The sequence below is a fragment of the Camelus ferus genome, chromosome 4 (assembly GCF_009834535.1).
Source record: "Camelus ferus isolate YT-003-E chromosome 4, BCGSAC_Cfer_1.0, whole genome shotgun sequence".
Taxonomy (NCBI): Eukaryota; Metazoa; Chordata; class Mammalia; order Artiodactyla; family Camelidae; genus Camelus; species Camelus ferus.
The window spans coordinates 31,836,256-31,856,705 of NC_045699.1; the positions used below are offsets into that span (position 1 = coordinate 31,836,256).

The window sequence follows — 20,450 nt, forward strand, 5'->3', positions numbered from 1 at the left end:
TTTCGATTAAGACTGCCAATGACTTGGCAAAGGATTCATTACCTCCCCACCTTTCAACTGTGCACTACGTTCTGCTGGCCCATTTGAAAGCTTCACGAAATACCCATAATGTCCACTACTACCTATGGTGTTGAATCTTTCCAGATAACTGAGGAGAATTTCCTTTAAAAGGAGGCTTAGAGAGAACAATAATTTTCCATTACTCTTTTTTTTAATTAAGAAAAGAATTTTTTTTTTAAATGGAGGTTCCAGGGATTGAACCCACGGCCTTGTGCATGCTAAGCACACGCTGTATCACTGAGCTATACCCTCCCTGCTTCCATCATTCTTGAATGAAACAATACACACTGACACAATGGTAATGCTGAAAATCAAATCTATGATCACAGACCACTGAGCCCCAAGGGGTAAACTGAGGAGTCGGCATAGCTCCCTCACAGCCCGATGAACACTGAGAGGAGACGGTGACTCGCTAGGTGACAAGGACCGGGTGTTCGAACCCTCAGGTCAGAGTTCACTCCATTCCCAGCTGTCTGGGGTGGTCTGCACTTGTCAGCCTCGGGATGGCACCTGTGGGTTGAGTCACCTTCTCTCCCTCTTCTGTCCCTCCCTGGCTCTCCAGCTCAATGAGAAGTTCCTTCCAGTGGATCATTTACAGGCCCATTCATCCAAGTAAGCATACGGCACTTTTAAAATTGATTTTGTAAGCTTCAAGTATCTCAGAGAGTAGCCTACAAAAAAATAGCATGCCTCCAGAAGTATTTCCTTGTTAACAGTATGCTTTTTATTAATAAAAAATATGTAACTTTTATTATCTTTCCTCTTTGCAAAAGCAATGTGTCCATGGTAGATTGATTCAGAAAACACAGGGCTACAGAACAGAAGGAAATAACAACTGTCTTAAAATCCTGGTGAGCTGTTATTGGTAAGGCTGCTCTGATTGGTCCAAGGCATCTGTGCCGGGACCTTCTCTGACCCCAGATTCCACCACACTGGTGAACATCAGATTTAATGACTACATGCTAACAATGATCTACTAAAGGAGATAAAAATCTCCTTTCAACCTTTCTATCTGTAGTTGGTAAGCATTTTAAAGTTGATCTAAAAAATAACTTTATTATGCTTTAATTTCCACTAAACATATCCAAGATTACCATTTTAGGTTCTGGCTATATTAACTATTCCACCCAAGAGACTGAGAAATGTACTTATCTTTGGGTAACAAGTAAATCCAGAGAATTCAAACTAGAATCACCTTTAAAGAAAAACCAAGAGGATCAATAAACTCATTAAGCCAAGTACATGTTGCCCTTTTTGTCCAAGTTTCCAGACTTACAACTTCGAACAGGCCCAAGCACTAAAGGACTTCTGACATTTTTAGGCCGTTAACCCTCAGTGTAAACCACTCGGAGGGGTGGAATTGCCTTTCCCAAAGTAAACTGTCTTCAGTTCTCCTCAAAAGACCATTCCTCATCTCCAATTTGATGCCAGCTTCTCTATTCTTGGTTTCAAATAAATTTAGAATCCAACCAGTTTCCCCGTTGGCCAGTAACTCCCAAGAAGTCACTGTACCACTAGGCAGGCGCCATCAAAGCTTTGGCAAAACCCCAGCCCCAGCGGTCACCCCGATGGCCAGCACTGGAGGAAGAAGGGCTAGAGGGACACGGGGGCTTCCCCATGAACTTGCAAACCAGCGAGCTCCCAACACAGACATTTACGTACCTCCTCCTCATAGTCAGAGTCACTCTCCTCACTGTCCGATCTAGGGGCAACTTCATAACTACAAGAAAAGGAGTGGGGAGGAAGAGGAGGCTTAGTTCTGTAAATCATAATAAATATACAGATAGAGAGAGAGAGGACAGAGAGATAAAGCAGCACATTCTATGTACAAATGACAAAGGCAGGTAATAACTTTAACAAAGTTCAGTAAAGATCATGCTTCTTTAGTTCCAAGATTTTGCAAGGACCACAAAAACCTAAAAAGCCAAAGAACATAAATAATTCTGCTTTAAGGCCTACCCAGGATTCATTTCCAACCAGGCGTCCAGCTGACTTGCTTTGGGTGCTTCTGGGCCAAACAGGACCTTGCCGGTTTCTGTGTGAGTCACTTTGACAGGGAGGTCGCTCATCTGACTGCTCTCATCTATCGGCTAGAAAGGGGAGAACACAGCACCGCTCAGGGTTGAGGCAACGCCAGCCTCCCTTGCAGTTAAGGTAACAAGACCCAAGTTCCACCAACTGGGTGCATGCACCAAGGCTCTGATTAGTACCTAGAAGGGGGTGGGAACCAAGAGGCACACTGTCGAGAGGGCACACAGTAGAAGCAGCAGCGCCGGCGCCATAGCACCTGCTGTGCCGAGCCCCTGCCTGCCCTCAAGGCCACCACGGCCTCACCAAGCAGCCGCAGAGTACCACGGTAACATGTAACTGAAGTAACAGTGTAGCTCTGGGAAAGGTTCTCCAGTCTTCCGGAGAGCTGGTGAGCCACCCAGCATCCTATTAAGACGTTCCCCTCTTACTTATATTGGGCAGAGTTGATTTTTGTTATTTGCACTAAGAACCCCCCCCCAAAAAAAAACTCCAGATAAGGACAACTGCAAAGTCACAGTTCCAGAGAGAATAATGGGAAGGGAAACGGAATTATAACTTGCATCATCTCATCATGCCTGGTTTGGCTCCTGCAGAAACTATGTCACTTAACCAAAACCACAGGGTACCTAGCCCAACCATGGGAAACTGTGAATGTGATAAAGCAAAGGGCTCTGCTCTGCTCATTGGCAAATGGACCAAGTCTGAGCTGACGTCCATTATTAGGCTCTCAGTGAAAACTGGCTTGCTCAGAAAATGAAGAAAACAAGCAAAATTGCAAAGGCTGTGTTTAACCTACTTTAGAGAACAAATTGTTTAAAGGGCCCAAAAATGGAGTAATCCTATGCAAATGAATGCTTCTGTTAAAGGGTGACTGCCCTTCTAGGAGCAGACCCCCGGGCAAGGCGTTTGTATGGAAACGCTTGATTTGTGAGGAGTTCAACTTATCTATTCCCTTCAAAGTAATAAAATTCAATGTTTACACAATTCATTAATTTCAAAGAATTTTTCCTAAATTATTCTTATTTGGAGTTAAATAAAAATGATAGGAAAAGTAGTATACTGTCAGTTATCTTCCGTGTCTTATAGGAAATGACCCCCCCTTCAAAAAATTGGTTCCTTCCCCCTTCTCCCTCAACAAAGCACTGTCAGAATAAGAAACAATATATTAGCAATTATCCAGAAAAATAACCTTTAAAAAAAAGGAAAGTCTGACTCCAGACTGTCTTTTTTTTCTTTCATGTGTGCTGAAGCCATGGCTGTGACACTGTGACTCCGCACATCACGACAGCACCTCTTCCTCATTGAGGCAGAAGGTCATCTAGATGCTCACGTGATAAAGCAGGAAATACACCGCTCGCTATCGCCTCCCTTGGAAAAATCATATTCCATTATCTTGAACTATTACAATACAGCTTGTTTTATTGCTTATGCCCTGCCTCAAAGAAAGCTGGGGCTCACTGTAGCCGGGATTCGAACTTTGGCAAAAACACGGAATGAGCACAGCGGAGTGTGATCAAAACGTTATTTCCAAACAAACCGGGCAAGATGTCCACTTTGCCCACTTGAGCAAACGGAACATACACGTGTTAAGATTAAAACAATAAATAAAGGTGTATGTCACAGGCCTGAGATCAGTAGCTAGTTTTCCCAAGAGATAATAGGAGAGAAGAGGGCAATCACACTAACACGTTAAATCTCTCCCTGTGTGCTTGTTAATTACAGACTGATGTGAGGCATGCTTTACCTAAGGCTGGGCTTTTACAAATTAGAGTTGTTTCTTAGTGCTCTAACATATAGTATTCTTCCGCCATAACAGCCCACTGAGTGTTTCTTACGCATTAGACGTTTATTCGGGTCCTTTCTTTCCCTGTGATGACTTACAGTGGTTAAGCAACATTTATTGTTCAAGAGGTCTCTGCACAGGATAGTGGTTTCAGCCTTCTTCCTGCCACCAGGCTGTTCACACTCACAATACGTCATGGACGCACAGTGATTCTAGAATGGGAAGAGGCACCCCTCCACCCACCCTAGTCCTTCATCTGCGAGAGGAGAAGGCGGTTTGGTTTGAAACAAACTCCCTTCCCATCCTGCTCTGGGGGGATGCCTGCTGGCGTGAACCACGGGCACAGAACTGTGAGTTTTCAGAGAAAAAGACATCCACTACATCAATCATTGCATTCTTGTGATTCAGAAGAATACTAAAAATACTAGGAGAGAAAATTTAGAAATATGCTGATGAATCTACAGAGGCTACAGGGTAAGCTTATAGAAAATGTCAAAAAAATAAGTCACCAAGATACATAAATCGTTTGGCTTCGGGAGTTTTGAAATTTCAAACTGGAAACAGACTAAGGAAACTGGGTCATGTTTTATGCTTTTGTATTATTTACGGGGAAAACGTAACTAGAGAATCACAAGATTTTTTATACATTCGGTATATTCATAAGCACATGCCTATATGTGCACAGAAAATTCTGGAATGGTACACATGAAACTTAATATGAGTTGATTGGCAGTCTGGGCTGGAAGATGACTTTTCAGTGTATCCCTCTTATGCTCTTCTAATTTTGTACTATGCTAATGTACTACTATTTTTACTTAAAAATGAATAGCTGAGTAAAAATAAAATTAGTACACACAGAGAATGGTGCACCTCATTCAGCAGAGCACAGTAGAAATGGAAGCAAAAGCCCTTACCTCTCCATCTGGTCCCAGGGCGGACTCTCCTCCCTCCGCATTCTCTTCAGCCTTCTGCAAAACAATGCCAAACGTTACGTGTAAACCAAGAAGGTGGGTACAGGAAGGACCTCGTGGTAACTCTGTGATATGTGACTGCATTTCATTTCTACTCATCATCACCTAACAAAGCTTAAGCATGAATGCCTTTTATTTGTGTTTCTCTTCACTCCCTGAGACAAAGTGTGTATTTTATTGGCAAAATGAGCTTTCCTCCCCTGGGCCCTTTTATTTGATTGAAAGCTAGCTGTGATTCAGGCTGGCCCACTCCAGGTTGGTGGACGGCGTCTTCTAGGACCCAAAGAGCTCAAGCTGTGATAGCATCAAGACAGAGGTCAGAATCTACAGTGTCCCCCGAGTGAAGACTAATCTTGATGCAATCAGTGAGACTTTCCCACCCCCTTAGCACGTTTTCTAAAAATGTCCACTCATTTCAGAATGAACTGTGAACTGCTCTTGGGTCATTATACAAAATCATACAAAATTCTGTGAGTTCTCTGAATGTTTTTCATTCTCCCTACTTGGCTTTCATAATTTACAGTATTGCCACAGTAGGCATGTGGGGGAATTCGATGCAGGCACTGTGATCTCCTGAAAAATTCTGTCATCTTCCATTTCTTAAATATTCCAATAACTTAGCGCATTAACCTCTATGTGCCTCAAAGACAACCTAAAGGACAAGCTACGATGATGTCATATTTTGTGCATGCCCGAGAGAGCCTTGTCTGCAATAAACACAAAATAGTCTGAAATTTCTCACATTTACAACCATCTTTTTGATAAGTGAGATCTTTAACATCACCTTTACAGAATCCTTATTTTAAAGTTATTCTGTGTAGTGCAATGAAGGAAAAAAAAAACCAAACTTTACTCATTTCCTTTATCAAGACATTTAAGAAAATGAGCTTTCCTCCCCTGGGCCCTTTAGTTAATTAAAAATATACATAATGATACAGAATCGATATTAACTCCACTTTGTTTACTTGAAGCATTGATTGTGTAATACATTTTTGCTTCCCACGAAAATAACTCAATTGTTTCTTGACAAAATAGCTTTTACGGAATACATTTAGTATTGAAAATCCAGCCTTTTGTCCATACTGAAGAAGGGCACAGTTCCTGTACATGTTTGAAATTTCTGAAGTTCTTTTATAATTTTTCTGCAAAATAGCCATGTATTCATGTACGCCAAAGCGCAAGGCGTTAAAAATACACCACTTCCACCAAAAAGTAGGAAATGAAATGCTCCCTCTGGTTATGCTTTCCCAAGAACTGGATTTTCTATTTATGCCACCCCAAAGTGAAAATATTTACAAGCTCAAAAGGAATGGCCAGCATCGAAAAGCACCTGGCCCTCTGTTTAGGCTAGGGATACAGAGAACACCACACAAAGGCTCAGAGAAGGACCCATCCCTACTACCAGCCCCTCTGAGTATTCCGCTTTTGGAACTCGCAGGCACTATATTCCGGCAACACTTTTAATTAATGGGAGAAAGTCAATTAATACCACTATTCTTTCCATACAAATCAGAAATAAGCCACTGATTTGGCCAACAAAGAAAATTGAATGAGACAATGAATAAGCCAATTTCCAATATCTAGCTAGTGGAACTGGATCACCAGTTCAATGAATAGTACATTAAAAAGCTTCAAGGACCATAAACAATAAAACCGAAATTATTCTAAAGGATACTCTTCTATAAATATGCTGTAGACTAGCTAGAGTGTTATCTACAAACCGCCTCATAATCAGACCCTTCCATTACTTACAATCCTCTAAACTAGTTTTTAAAATTCCGTTCAGTATTACAGTTGAAAGGCAATGTAATATTAGATTTAAGAAACTTGGTTCTGGAATTATCTGTGTGATCTTGAGCAAATCTTCTCTGTGTCCTGGTTCCCTCTTCTGTAAAATAGGGAAAGTAATAGTCCCTACCTGATCCGGCTGCTGCAGGACCGAGTCACTCTTTCAATATGTACAACCCACTGTGACGTGTAATATACACTGCCACTGTCAATTTCCACAATGTAAAAGAATCAGTGGTAGTCCAAGGGCTCTTCTTCCATGTCTACCTGAGGCTGACTATAGTGCAGTCTGATGACTGCTACATAAGGTCACCACATGAGGGATTTCTGTCTGATTTGCTCACTCAGGTATTCCCATACCTACAAGGGGTCCTGGTGTTTAAAAGACACTAAATAAATATTTGATGGATGAATGAATGAATGAAAGCACCAAGAACAATGCCTTCCACTTACCATACACTCAATGAATTATCATTATTGTAATTAAGTGCCAATATATGTGTAAATCATAAAATAGTTAAGAACATACACGCACTCCTCACTGAGCTGGCACTCTGCGACTTCTCTTGCATGCCCTGGATTTACACCCAGTTTGGCAATGTTATTATATGAGGCGGAAGCCAGGTGGCAGTCTGTTCTCTGGCAAGAGATGTCAAGCTCTCCCGTCATGCTTTGAATTCCTTCAGTTTGGGGAAAATCTCTGGTTGGTATGCTTTCATAAATCCACATCCTCACATCAGATTGGTGCTTAACATTCAATTTCCCTCCCTGCCCCCCCCCCAACTTCTCTTTTTTTTTGTTCACAATCAAGTGCCAGATTGTGACTGGTGCTACCACTGGAGATGACCTTGGACAGACTAAGCCCCTGGTGAAACGACCTGGTGCTGATTGCGGTAGCAGCTACCTGAGGAAGTTTTATAGGCAGTGAATCTGTATCGTGTGACTGCAAATTTTAACATCCTATCAATACCACCAGCTGATTCCTGAGCTTATTTCTGTTGATTTAAACAAAACAAAACAAAAAAGCCCACTGCAGTTCATCCGTAACTGGAACTAAAGGAACTCTGTAGTGGCTTCTTCCTACCTGCAAGAAGTTGGAAACTAATTATGCTTATGGAGGGAGAAAGGAACGTAATTTGGAAGCGGACACAAAACAAATTACTTCGAACGAAAGACTATTTGCCTTCCTGATTTCCTAGACCAGTGTCAATTCCTACCTTCCCTTTAGGAAGGTTCAAGCACAAAGCTATGTGCAGCTACCCAGCTTCCTTGCAGAGGCCACATAAAACAATCAGAGACGGGTGAGGTGGGAAAGGAATCCCCAAACACAAAAATCCCATGCAATGTGAACTCAAGAGAACGGGCTTCATTGGGTACCTTATGCAGACTACCACAACACAGGCCACAAATAGCCTCACTCCGTAAAGAAATAGTTCTGTACCAAGTATTTTACAATCTACATGATAAAGTGACCACATTTTATCCCCAACAGGTGTTGTTATAATATGCTGAAACGCCATTCAAATGCGCTGGCATCTTAAAGACCCGTTCTGCTTTCGAGGAAAACCTAAGATTTTCAGAAACCACCACTTGGGTTATTTTCACTGTCACTTAAGTGGACCTTTGAGCATTAAGATAAGTGATCAGGCAATAAAAAATGCCCAAGAATATCAAATTCACAGGCAATTGCACGCTACTTAGGTTGTGCCTTGCAGAGAAAACCAATTCCAACATTTTGACTCGAGCAACTGGTCAATCCAGTTAAGCAAGGCTTTGATCCAAACTCCTGGTTTCACTCATTTTGACTTATCAAATAAATCTAATTATCATGGCATTGTGTTCTACTGCCTTTACAATAGTCACTATACTCAAATACCCAGAACTGCCTTAGAATCTTTCTTTCACCTACAAAAATCTCCTTGTAACTGTGGTTACCAGACGGGGAAGCGGGGGAGGAATAGATTAGGAGTTTGGGATTAACAGACACACGTCACTATATATAAAACAGATAAACAACAAGGACCTGCTGTACAGCACAGGGAACTATATTCAATTTCTTGTAATGAGCTGTAATGGAAAAGAATCTGAAAAAAAATATGCATAACTGAATTGCTTTGCTGTACATCTGAAACTAATGCTGTAAATCAACTATACTTCAATAAAAATAAGAATTAAAAAATAAAATGAACTACAAGAAAAAATCTCCTTATAGAGGAAAACTGCAGTAAACTAATCATCTTTGGGGAAAAGACATGAAAGAATTGAGAAGGCCTGGAGAGTAACCTGAATTTAAAACAAAGGTCCCAACAACATCCCTACTTTCCATTTGATGCTCTTCTCACCGAAAACCATACCAAGAGGTCTTTCTAACTTTTTGATATTGAAAGAAAAATAAAAACACATTTCTTACCACTACATTGATCAACACACTAGACCAGAAAGGATCCCCCCCAAAACATCACAGACCTGAGATTCACTTATAACAGCGTCTGATGAGAGAGAAAGAGATTAAAACACATTTCGGAAAGAAAACCAGAGACCACGATGAAAACGAGGTCTGGCCTGGCATTCCCCATGGATTCTGAGAATGCTCCCACTGGCATCATGGGTTTCCAAGAAACGGCACAATAAATAACGACAGCGTGGTTCTGCTGGTATACCCCCATTGAAAGACTTGGGAGAGGCAATGAAATATTTATTTTTGGCCTGAAGTCAACAGCCAGGGAAGTTGAATCCCTGAAAGGACCTGACTCTTAAGCAGTAAGTTTAGGGGACAGGGGGCTGGCATGGGCTCCCAACCACAGCTTTAAGGGAAAATACACCCTAAATCTCTGTAAGAAATACCTTATTATCACTAGGAATCACTGGATATTAGAGGCCAATAATTAGAAAAGACTCTTTGCAGGAGCTGGGGAGGGAGAGGTAAGCAGAGTCCACCAAAAATAATAAATCCTCATACCCCACTGCGGCCTCAAGAGTCAAGGAGCCTGGCATGGTCCTGAAAGACATCATACCTAAATAATTAACTGATCCTCACCTAGAGAAAAATGGTGGCCATTCATTTTCTCAACATCACAGAGAATATACAGTAAGGGGAAAAAGAAGATTTTATTTTCAAAAAAACCCCTATAACCACATTTCAACTATCACGATCCTATATTTATACCACGAACTGCTTGATCAAATAACAAATATTCACTGAGGACATACTGTTTCCCAGGGAGCATTCTGAGCACTTCACATCAACTCTCCTATGTAACCCTCACAGCAAATCTAGGATGTGGGTACTGTTCCTATCACCTTCTTGCAGATCAAAAGACGGAAGCCCTGGGTAATAGATGGGTAATTAAATGTTTCTAATGCAAAAGATTGCGTACTAATGCGATTTAGACAGTGGTCCAGTTTCATCAGTTAGCGTGTTCAGCCCTATTTGTACACTCCCGGTGGCCTTCCCAAGTCCCACCCCCTTTTCCCACCTGTAGTTCCCTGGTAGAGAACAGCTATGGCAGAGAACAGAGACCTCCAGGTGATGCTAAGTGCATGTAAGTGTGTTCATCCTGTCACACAGCAGACACTGTGCCGCATAATGAGATATTTCAACACTTTAAAAATTATTCCTCCTCCTTAAGTAGATACGCAGAGTTTACTTCTTTTTCTTCCACTTCAAGAGCATTAATGGAAGGCCAGCCTGAGAACGAGAAGCCTCAGAGTGATTTATAAATGTACACTTCACAGAAGCGGCGCCCACGGTGAGAAGACAAGGCGCAGCAAGGTGAGGAGAGGTTGAGGGAAGCCCGCTCCACACTTCACTAACACCAAGTAAACACGACCCACTCCCCAAGAGAGGAAAAGACCTTCTCTCACAGTGCGGCAGTTCTTTCAACATTGTACACTAGTTTCACAGAAAGTAAAAAGTAACCCCTTTCCCATTAAATGACGAGGTCCGCCACACCCGTCTCCAACAGCACAGTTCTTCGAGCAACTTGTATCTTAGTTGTCCCACAAGTGTTGCTACCAGCTCAATGCTATGAGTTCACTAGATAGAGAAGTTTTCTCAGAACAAAGATTTAGTGATGCCTTAACTTAGTTTAAAAGCAAAACAAAACAAACGCTGCAGATGGGTACAGCATGACAATGCATTTCTAGGGGCAATGCTGAAAGGGGCAGCTCGGAATCTGTACGCACCCACGATTTCCCTCCGCAACAGAGAAGCCGGAGCCAGCAGCTCTCAGTCACTCACTCTAATGGAGGGGAGAACTACAGATAATCCAAAGTGTCAGGTAATCAGCTTTTGAAAGCATCCATTTTCTTTGCCCTTGAATTAAAGTACATCTGGAATTGGGTAACTCACTTTGAACTAAGTCTTCAAACCCTGTGCGGCAGTTTTCAGAAAGGACGAGGAAGGAGCCCAGTGTCTGTCTGTCCGTCTTTATCCCATTTCGCCCAGCATGATGGCCCAGGACCTTCCAACACAGCCTGATCTCCTCGGTCCTGCTGAGGGCAGGGAGGGCTCAGATGCTAGGCATCCTGACAGCATGCCAGGGAAGAGGGAGAGGGCTGGTAATAAAGCCGTAATTCTGCACATGCGATCACGTGAGATCATCAACGGGAGCTGCCCAGAGACGGCCACCAGGCAGACCGCAGTCGCCTTGGCACCTGTTATTTGTTTGCCAGGAAATCAGGCCCCAGTGTGACTCCCTGCTTCCTTCACAGCATTCGTTACAGGTTATATTTATGTATTCAGGTGAGTATTTGATTAATGTCTGTCTGTCTGTCTTTCTCTCTGATTACATTAAGAGGGCAAGAGTGCTTTTCCTCACCACTGCACCCTCCCCCCAGCATCTAGGACACTAGACATAGTGTTCAGTTAATATTTGCTCAGCAAATGCATAAAACACAAGGAGAAAGCGTTATGAGCAAACCTGAACGCAAGAGTTAGCAGGTAGAGAGCCAGCCTATAGGTGATGTGCACTTGGCAGCACCATGAAGAATACTGTGACAGGTTCCTGCTCTGCACAGACTAACAGAAAAATAAAAGCACAGTCACGACCACCCAATTATGTATCTTTCTTTGCCTAAGACGACACAACAATCTAACGTTAGGGCCAGAATCCATTAATCAAAACCCCGAAGCTCCAATCTGGGCCACTAGCTTTAAATCACAAAGAAATGCAGAATACGCATGTTAGTACTAAAAACATTAACCGTGACCTTTTCATGACAGCATCCACAGGATACACCTCAGGACTGGGGCAACGAACACTGCCATTTCCTGCGGTCCACCTACAGAACGTTATAGGATCTGTCTGCCACGTGCTCTTCACAAAGGCAACCTGAAAATCTCTGAAACGTCTTTCTAAGTCAGAAACTGGGAGCTGGAATTCTGCAAAGTCTGTGATGCTACTTTGACAAGAAAATGAGGTATTCCTCACCAAGGAAATGTCAAAACGGAAGCCCTGAGTCACCCCTCATTCACCTGCACAACAAGGGAAGCTATCTTATGCTAAAGAAATGAGGTGGAGGAGGCTCCTTCTCCGTCATTTATTCCTCCCCCTTAATTATGAAACAGGTATGAGAATTCAGGAGCCATAAAGTTAATTATTTTTTGAAAGACACTTTGTTCAATCATTCAGTGCAGAGAAGGAGTGATTAAATGCTACCCATCCTCAACCTTCACAGTTTTAACCAAGACTTTCCGTTGACGTTCATACCCGGGCCAATCAGAACTGACTATGAAAACAAAACATCAACCGAAAGCAACATTACCAGACTACGTGAGCTTCACAGATGATCTGTACTCACAGGTCTATACAGGGAAGGTTGCCGGTGAATGGAGACACAATATCCGCAGGGCAGAGATTCGAAACCTTACCCTTTGCCTCTCATGATAATTAGCATATAATTTAGTAAGACTGTTTATTGTTTTCTGTAATTCATCTAAAACCCTGACCTGCACATTTCCCTTAGTGTGACCACAGGGCAGCTGAACCAAATGAACAATCGCGCCATCGCTCTCCGTCCAAATAATCAGGCTGGAATACGTTCTCAAAGTTCCCTAAAGCTACCTCTTACGTCTTCCTCTGGCTCCTTTCAATCTGTACACTGCATTTTCATCTTCATCTTCATTCCAGTTTCTTAGCTCAGCAGTCCCCTGCCTCACTGGCATTGCATTTGAGCCAACACTTCCCTGTGTCCATGTTTTTCCTTTTCCTATTGACAGTGTATACTTAATCTTTGAGTACTGTGTGCAGTGGTGGAAATAAACATATGAACCGAATATACATTCTGTCCACGATGTGCTGCCAAGTACACCTCACCGACTCTTTCACGCCATGGCCACTTATATCAGTAATGACTACAATACAACCATTGAAGTCTCCCATTAATGTAGTCTGGAGTGCGTATTAACTAAGAAGACGTGCTCAAGCTGGTTCCTGACCACACGTCCCCAACTCAGCTGCAGCCACCCCGGCGCTCACCTTCTTCTTCCTTCTCCTCTTCTTCTTCTCTTTGGCTGCTTGGGCTTGCTTGTGCTCCCAAACCAGGTTGGTCAGGTTGGCCACATACTCATCAGTCTGCTGCAGGAGGTAAGCTAAACGCCTGTCTTTCTTTTGATCAATCAGCTTTCTGTAGCCCTCTTCATCTTCTGCCTATTAAGGAAAGGAGAGCGTGATCAGAACATCATAAAAGTCTGCAGACAACGCCTTTCTCCACTCGTCCCTCTCCCCGACGGTCTGAACTTTGGTGGTGCGCGCAGCAAGCCTGATTCAGACTGCTCATGTTCTCACACCCTGTCTGGGACTGGAAAACACATGGAGGTGCAATGCCTGCATCCCCGGACACTGGATTCACGGCAAAGTCAGCACACATAACCACACTATTTACGTGATGTGATCAAGCCCTTTGAGCCAGCCCTTTGTTCTTCTGGGTTTAACTGCACAAAAAAAAATGTTAAAATCTGACAATCCACCGTCTGAATCTTACTCTGAACTTTGTATTTTGGTGGTGGGGTGAGTCTAGCTCAGCGGCAGAGCACATGCTTAGCATGCATGAGGTCCTGGGTTCAACCCCCAGAACCTCCACTAACACACACACAAAACCCCAAAAAACTTGACTCCTGCTCCACTGCTGCTCTTCCCCCAGCTCCTCTCTAGAAATCCCAAATTGGATTGTCTTGAAGCAACTCCCGGACGTTCATTCTTAAGTATTTCATTCATAAGTATTTCAATCAGTACTTCCAGAGGCAAAGGATCGAATACGATTTGACCAAATAACTTCTGATACTTAAAAGTATTACAAACACTGCAGCTGATAGGAAAGGTCAAACTAGGGGGATTCTGGTCACAGCTCGGCACTGCCTGATGGGCCCAGGCGACTGCAGACAAGTCATTCAGCACCTGAAGCCTGATACTGCTGAGCAACAAACCAGATGCAGGACTTCCACCTCCACCCCCCATTAAGTAGCACTGTGAGGTTAAACAGCATAAAAACTCTGATGTACTCCAAGCCATTTCAAGAGAAATCTGTTTTTACACATCCTGATAAAAGAACATCTCAAAAATATTTTCCCCAAGGGATGCAGGATAAAAGGAACGCGCCGCAAAATCTTCAAGCGGCAGCTCGATTACAGAGAGACTTAGGCTCTTCAGTCCAGGGGTGTCACTCCAGCCTTTGCCCAAGTGACAGTAGCTCCGTCACTCTGTCGAGCTGCCGTCCGCCCCACAGATGAGCATGAACTTCCAATGTTATTATAACTCTAATTGCTTTTGGTTCTGGTTGATCTCACTTGAAGAAAGAGCGATAAAAAAAACCTTCAGTTTCTCTTTTATCTGTATATTCCATCATTTAATTGCAAAAATTAATGATTTGCAAATGCCTAATCATTAGTGTCAAACCAATCTGGTACTGAAGTTCTAATACAGCTTCACTTCAGTCGAATCAGACAAATTTGACAGCTTACTGCTCAAATTACTACAAAATGGTCTCCCCGGCTAGTTAGCAATCTCTTAGATAGCTGTCCCCCTCCAAAAAAAAAGGAGGAGGCAGGAGAAAATGGTAAGATTCAGTAACACCTGGAATCAGAGCCTTTTAAAAGCTGAAATCAAAAAAAAAAAAAAATTAATGATAAAATGCAAACCACAGTATCAGCAAGGATGAGTATGTCCCTTGGAATTTTCCAGCGACGTAATTATGGGCTGAGGCTAATGATTTTATCTTCACCAATACTCAAGCATTACATCCCAGATAGAATTTACATGTCTCCTATCAATATATATACCACAAACACTTTTCTAAATCCACGGCTCTGAGGTCCAATTCTGAAAATAAACAGTCAACAGAACCCAATACACAGGCCAGTGATAGAAACCAATTCGTTCTGTACTTGGATATGCAATAAAAAAAGTAACAGTGGAAATAAAATGATCCATGAGCCTTTGATAATAACATGGCTATAACCAAAAAGAGCAACATTTCAAAATTAACTTAAAAATCACTTTTTGAGGGGAGGGTATAGCTCAGTAGTAGAGTGTGCGCTCTGCGTTCAACCCCCAGCACCCCCATTGAAATAAATAAGTAAACAAACCTAATTACCCAGCCCCCTCCCCCAAAAAAGAAAAGAAAATCACTTTTTTACACTGTTAAAGAAAAAGTTCTGCCATTAACAAAAGATAAGCAGCAGAGGCTTCAAAACAAGAGAACTTCCTAGATTCTAAGACATGACTTAATGAGATACTCATTCAAAACAACTTGTGTCATTAGCCTCAAAGGGGTAATACTTTAAAAAGAATGTACTTCCACCCTTCCAGATCTAGTTATTAAAACTCTTGCAAAATATAGTACCTGCCTTTATGCGAGAAGCTACCATCTGAACAGCAGTGCCACCCTAGGACATGGGAACACCATACTCATCAGGGGGACCCCTAGATTTGTGGCACAGCATTGTCTAGGGAAGAGAAGATATTTTTACTCCACCCCTGTGAAGTTCAAAGGAGCAGATTAATATATTTGATAAGCAGACTTCACTTTCTCCCTCTGCTATGGCATGTTCAACATTCTCAGTACAGATGGATGTGAGGGGAGCATCCTGGCTTCCTGGAGGCAAGCCCCTTACCATCAATCTTCGCATTCTCTCCTTTTCAATCCTCTCTGTCTCTTTCTTCTGCTCCCTCTCAGTGTTGGCGTGCCAAGTTGCCACCGCTTTGGAAAGCTTCTGGATCTTCCCGGCCACAGACCGATGGTACTCCTTAAAATCTTTTGCATGTTGCAAAATACTGTTCAGGTATTCCTAAAGGATCCAAACCGGGGAGAAGAGAAGGCTTGAAATTCAGTTCCCAACATGATGTGAGGTTTCAACACAGTCCAAGAACACTCTCAGTGAGTACTGAGTAGCAATGCAAGACTAGAATCTATTTTGGGATAGGTGCCCTGGTGTGTCTCCAGAGCCGAGCTGTGGGCTACGGGGCGGTGGGAAAGATAACCTCTCAAAGTTTGTTTTGGTGCCAGCGTGTGGAAGAGAAGCCTCTCAGACCTTGAGGGTATGGTCACATGAAAACGCAAAGATCAAAGAGTGAGAGAGAGCTCCAAGATGGAAAGCCAGTCCCTCTCAAATAAACCCGAGGGAGGTGGGTATTTCCAGTGAGAATCACGTTATAAAAGCAGTATTTCCTCTGCTCTAACTTAAATACCTTAGAATTATGACTCAAAATAAGTTTAAAGGAAGCTAAAATCCTCGTACATGATTTGTACCCACTTTATAAATAAAGGAGGGGAAATGTGTATCTTTATTTACACTAAAATCCAACAAAACAAAACTAAGTAAGGCACTAAATTAAGTACAAACAAAATTTATAGGCTTATGACACACAATCAGATCCTACCTCAAGTATTTCCAAATCCCTAGAAAGGAATGTTTTAAAATATCTGCCCCTGTGAACCCTCCAACCGGGCCCTTGAAAAGCCCAGGATACTATATTTATATTTGTTATAAAAATAACTGTTTGTCCTCTTCTTTCCTTCTCCAAGTTCCCTCTTACCTAGGATCTTGCTCTAGGAAACCCACCTTTGCCCGCCCAGTCAGCAGCATCCCACAGGGTTAGGATATGACACCTGATTGGGATTCAGAAAGCAGCTTCCTCCCCTCTTATCCCACTAGGGACCATTTGTGTGACCTCGGGCAGGTCACCCACGTCCCTGCCTGGGCCTGTTCCCTCATCCATGAAGTGGGGTGGTCGGTCTGTGTAAGCTCCCAGGATCCTTTCTGTGATGCCCCCACCGCCCACAGTGGTCCATTTCTCAGTGGTTCTGACTCCGCCCGGTTACCTCGCTGGGCACCTCTGTCAACGCGAGGGCACCCAGGGCCCAGGCCCAGATACCTGGTGCTTCTGCCGCCGCTTCCTCTCCTGCTCGATCTTCTGCTGCTTCTCCAGCTTCTCCGTCATGCGGGCTTCCCTCAGGGTCTGGCGCTTGCTCCGCTTGTAGGCTTTGGAGTTGAGCGCGGTCTCCAGGGTCGTGTCGCGACGCATGCAGGCCACCACCTCCTGCCTCAGCTGTCAAGAGGGGAGCAGTCAGCTACCTCCTCACGTGGAGGCCGGACCCCTGTGCCCCGCCCCGTGCCCTGCTTCCACTGAGTGGAGCAGAATGGGGACTCCACTCCCCGAGCTTCCCAATCATGGTTGGCCTTTTAGTAAATGAAGGGACTAAACGGTGCCAGTATTGTCCAGGCTGGTCTAAGTGTCCTTTCCGGACAATTCAGATAAAAAGCAAGGACAGCACTATAAACAGTGAGTAAGTAAATAAATAAATGAATAAGTAAAAAGTGGGGGTTGTCTTGGTTTTTAAATAAACCAATTCATTCTATTTAATTATTCTAATGGTACTGATTAGTTAATAAGCTTTTGAAATTTTTTTACTTCATTTTAAGTGCCCTGTTCACGTTCTCTCTGTGTTTAATGATTAACATTAAAGAGGCTGTGCAGAAAGAATGGTAGAATTACTTCCTGTTCATGGGTGGTAGCGGCAGGTACTCAAACAATGTTCTTTCATCATCTCATATAAAAGACAGGAAATACTCGTTTGGACTTCCTCCCACTCCTAACAGTGGTATTCTCTGCAAGATACTCATATTTTTCACTATATCATGGACTTTTCCTAGATTATCATGAGTATAATATCTCATGTATATTGTACGCTGTGTGGCTGCAGAGGGTGGGGGATTGGAAACGTGCATTAAAGTAAGAGTTCGGTTGAATCTGGAAATATACTTGATTAATATTCATTTAACAAAATGCTTCTTACTAATCACTTTATCAAGGCGTTTTATGAAGTTACCTATAAGAAAGAAGCAAATGGGATGCAGAAAGTTTTTTCTTTTTCTTTTCCTTTTTTTTTTTTTTTCGTTTTTAATTTAAGCTCTAATCTACTCTCACAAATTTATGGCCAAATAAGTAGCCCCTAACCACCACTATGCCCTCTCGTGATATTATAACCAATAAGGCAGATGTATTCCCAAGTTCATATGACAACAGCAAAAGGAGTGGCCTTGTGATTTCAGTCACATCCTCCAACAGACCAAGTCACGCAATCCAATACTTCCAAACTACTTGCATTCATTAATAATTCATTTTGCCCGCCCCGAGACCATCACCAAACAAGCCCATCTGACTGGCAAGGAAATGTTCCTTTTCCCCTCTGGCTAACTGAGGCCATTTGATGACGAGGGGACCTGCAGCTTTGGGGTTCAGAAGGCAAAACTCTCCAAAGTGCCAATTAGCTCTACTTCATTTCACTGGTCTCCTACTGATTTAGCAATTATAAACCAGACCACTATGCTGGCCTTTATTAATCAGTGACTGCCAAGGCCGAGCAAGAACAATAGATACTAATTTACTGATTAGTCATTTTGGGGTCTGATGGGATCAAAGGCTCCAAACGCAGGTTCCAATGAATAACCAACAGTTACAAAACACAGTTTTACGTATTTCTATAAATGATGGGCTATTAATTTAGTAGAGTGCCTTTCATATTTGTTAAAGTGATTTTCATATTCATGGCTAGGATGTTACACCTCTGTTTACAGAGAAGCTCTGATCTATCACTGTCTTGTTTTTCTTTGAAATCACAAAGGCAAACGAGCTATCCCATTTGCTCTCAAGGTTTCATCCACAGTAACAAAAGGCTGTAACTCTGACTTTGGAAACCATAATACGGGAGAAAAAAAATATCTCTGGTACAGAGAAGAGAAAAATAGAATAATAAGCAGTTCATCTTCATTACTTTTAGCTCTACGCTACCAGTCTAAAGGATACACTCTTTTACTAAGTTTATGTCTTTATAACAATATTGAACAGACTTAAGGAAACACACAGATCACACCCTGGAACAATTACGTTTATTTCCTACATCTCAGATGCACCGGGAAAAAGATATTACCTGACGTTGGAAATTGAGTAACCGAAGTGCTTTCAGTTCCACGGTTGCTTTGGTTCGTAAATCTGGTGGCAAAGAGCCAGGCAGGTTTTCCAATTCCTGTATCCTATGGGCTATGCGAGCCTGGAGCCTAAAGGAGATAAGAAAATGGGGGAGGCGGGAGGTGGAAATATACATTACAATCGAGTCTTAAATGATAGACAACAATCCTAAATTTAAGTTCATGGCAAAACATATTCCAGATACTGATGGCCGATTTCTGGTGCCCAACTAGATTATCTGATGTTAAACAGAGAAAAGCTACCTTTGCATCAATGCAGACAGGTGCTCTATGTTACTTAACACTCTGGCTTTCTTCACAACCTCGCTCTAACGCCCAGGAAGGACAGCTCAGGGTACATCTAGGAGGAAAGCCAAGCCCCGTGGCTCCCTCTGAAGAGAGAGAGAGGAAATGAGAGCCAGGAGAATCTGACTTGCTCCCAGACACCCGGCCAGCAAGAGTGCAGAGTGGAGACAACGGAGCCTTCTTTCTGACTTTGAGTCTTTCTTAAGGCAACGGGGCCATCTACCCTCTTTGCCAAGATGCTGCTGATGACAGCCGTTAAAGCTGAGTGAACAAGAGCAGTTCTCGGTGCTGAGGCCACAGAAATCAGCCAGCCCAAAACATTCAGAGAGAGAGAGAGGGAGCCCTGCCAACCACAACCACTTCCTCTGCGAGCAGTGCTTGCTTGAGAAAAGAAAAGGCAAATTAGGCATTTTTAAAAATCAGGTTTGGGGCAGCAGGAAGTAGTAAAGTGAACGGTATTTAAAAACTAAGAGTTCTAGAAAAGGATTATGGGTTCTCATTCTGGTCATCATCAAAAAAACAGAACTGTAAGTACATCCCCCCCAGTAAGGGCAGAATAGAACATAAAAGACACCCCACTTCATTCATTTGGAATTCCTGTTAGCCATAGAAACTGGTTTTATAGTTCACCTGGATCCCATTCTTACAAATAATTATATGCCATTTAAATCTATTTTTAGAATGATCCTCCCCCCCTCCACGTCCCAATTTGAGGCAAAACTATCTTGGAATAGATTTCAACAAAGGAAGAACAGTAAAAGGTAGTGAGTTAAACTAAAATAATATTAACTGCACTAAGTTAGGTGCATTTAAAGCACAATTTAATTCTCTCTCTCTCACGCATGCACACACACAAACACACACACCCCACTACAAGGTAAATGCAATAGTGGTCCCACTTTATTGATGAGAAAACTGAAGCTCAAAGATAAGAAATGTGGACTTCACGAAGCCAGTAAAGCAAAGAGCCAAGGATGGAACCTTCATTTGCCCGACACCAACCCCGTTACAACGATACTGCACATAATTAAAATACTTTCTAACT

At 42.7% G+C, this 20,450-nt stretch overlaps 1 protein-coding gene across 6 annotated transcripts in view; it reads right to left on the reverse strand.

Annotated features, from left to right (window-relative positions):
• SMARCA2 (SWI/SNF related, matrix associated, actin dependent regulator of chromatin, subfamily a, member 2) overlaps positions 1-20,450 on the reverse strand; it is a 137,382-nt gene that overhangs the window by 82,076 nt on the left and 34,856 nt on the right. For all 6 annotated transcript variants that reach the window (XM_032477764.1, XM_032477765.1, XM_032477766.1 and 3 more), the window contains exons 6-12: positions 19,063-19,189; positions 17,007-17,180; positions 15,746-15,919; positions 13,113-13,283; positions 4,789-4,842; positions 2,020-2,150; positions 1,723-1,780 (exon numbers count right to left, since the gene is read on the reverse strand). In XM_032477764.1, coding sequence (XP_032333655.1) covers positions 1,723-1,780; positions 2,020-2,150; positions 4,789-4,842; positions 13,113-13,283; positions 15,746-15,919; positions 17,007-17,180; positions 19,063-19,189 — 889 coding nt within the window. The remainder of the gene's footprint in view (positions 1-1,722; positions 1,781-2,019; positions 2,151-4,788; positions 4,843-13,112; positions 13,284-15,745; positions 15,920-17,006; positions 17,181-19,062; positions 19,190-20,450) is intronic.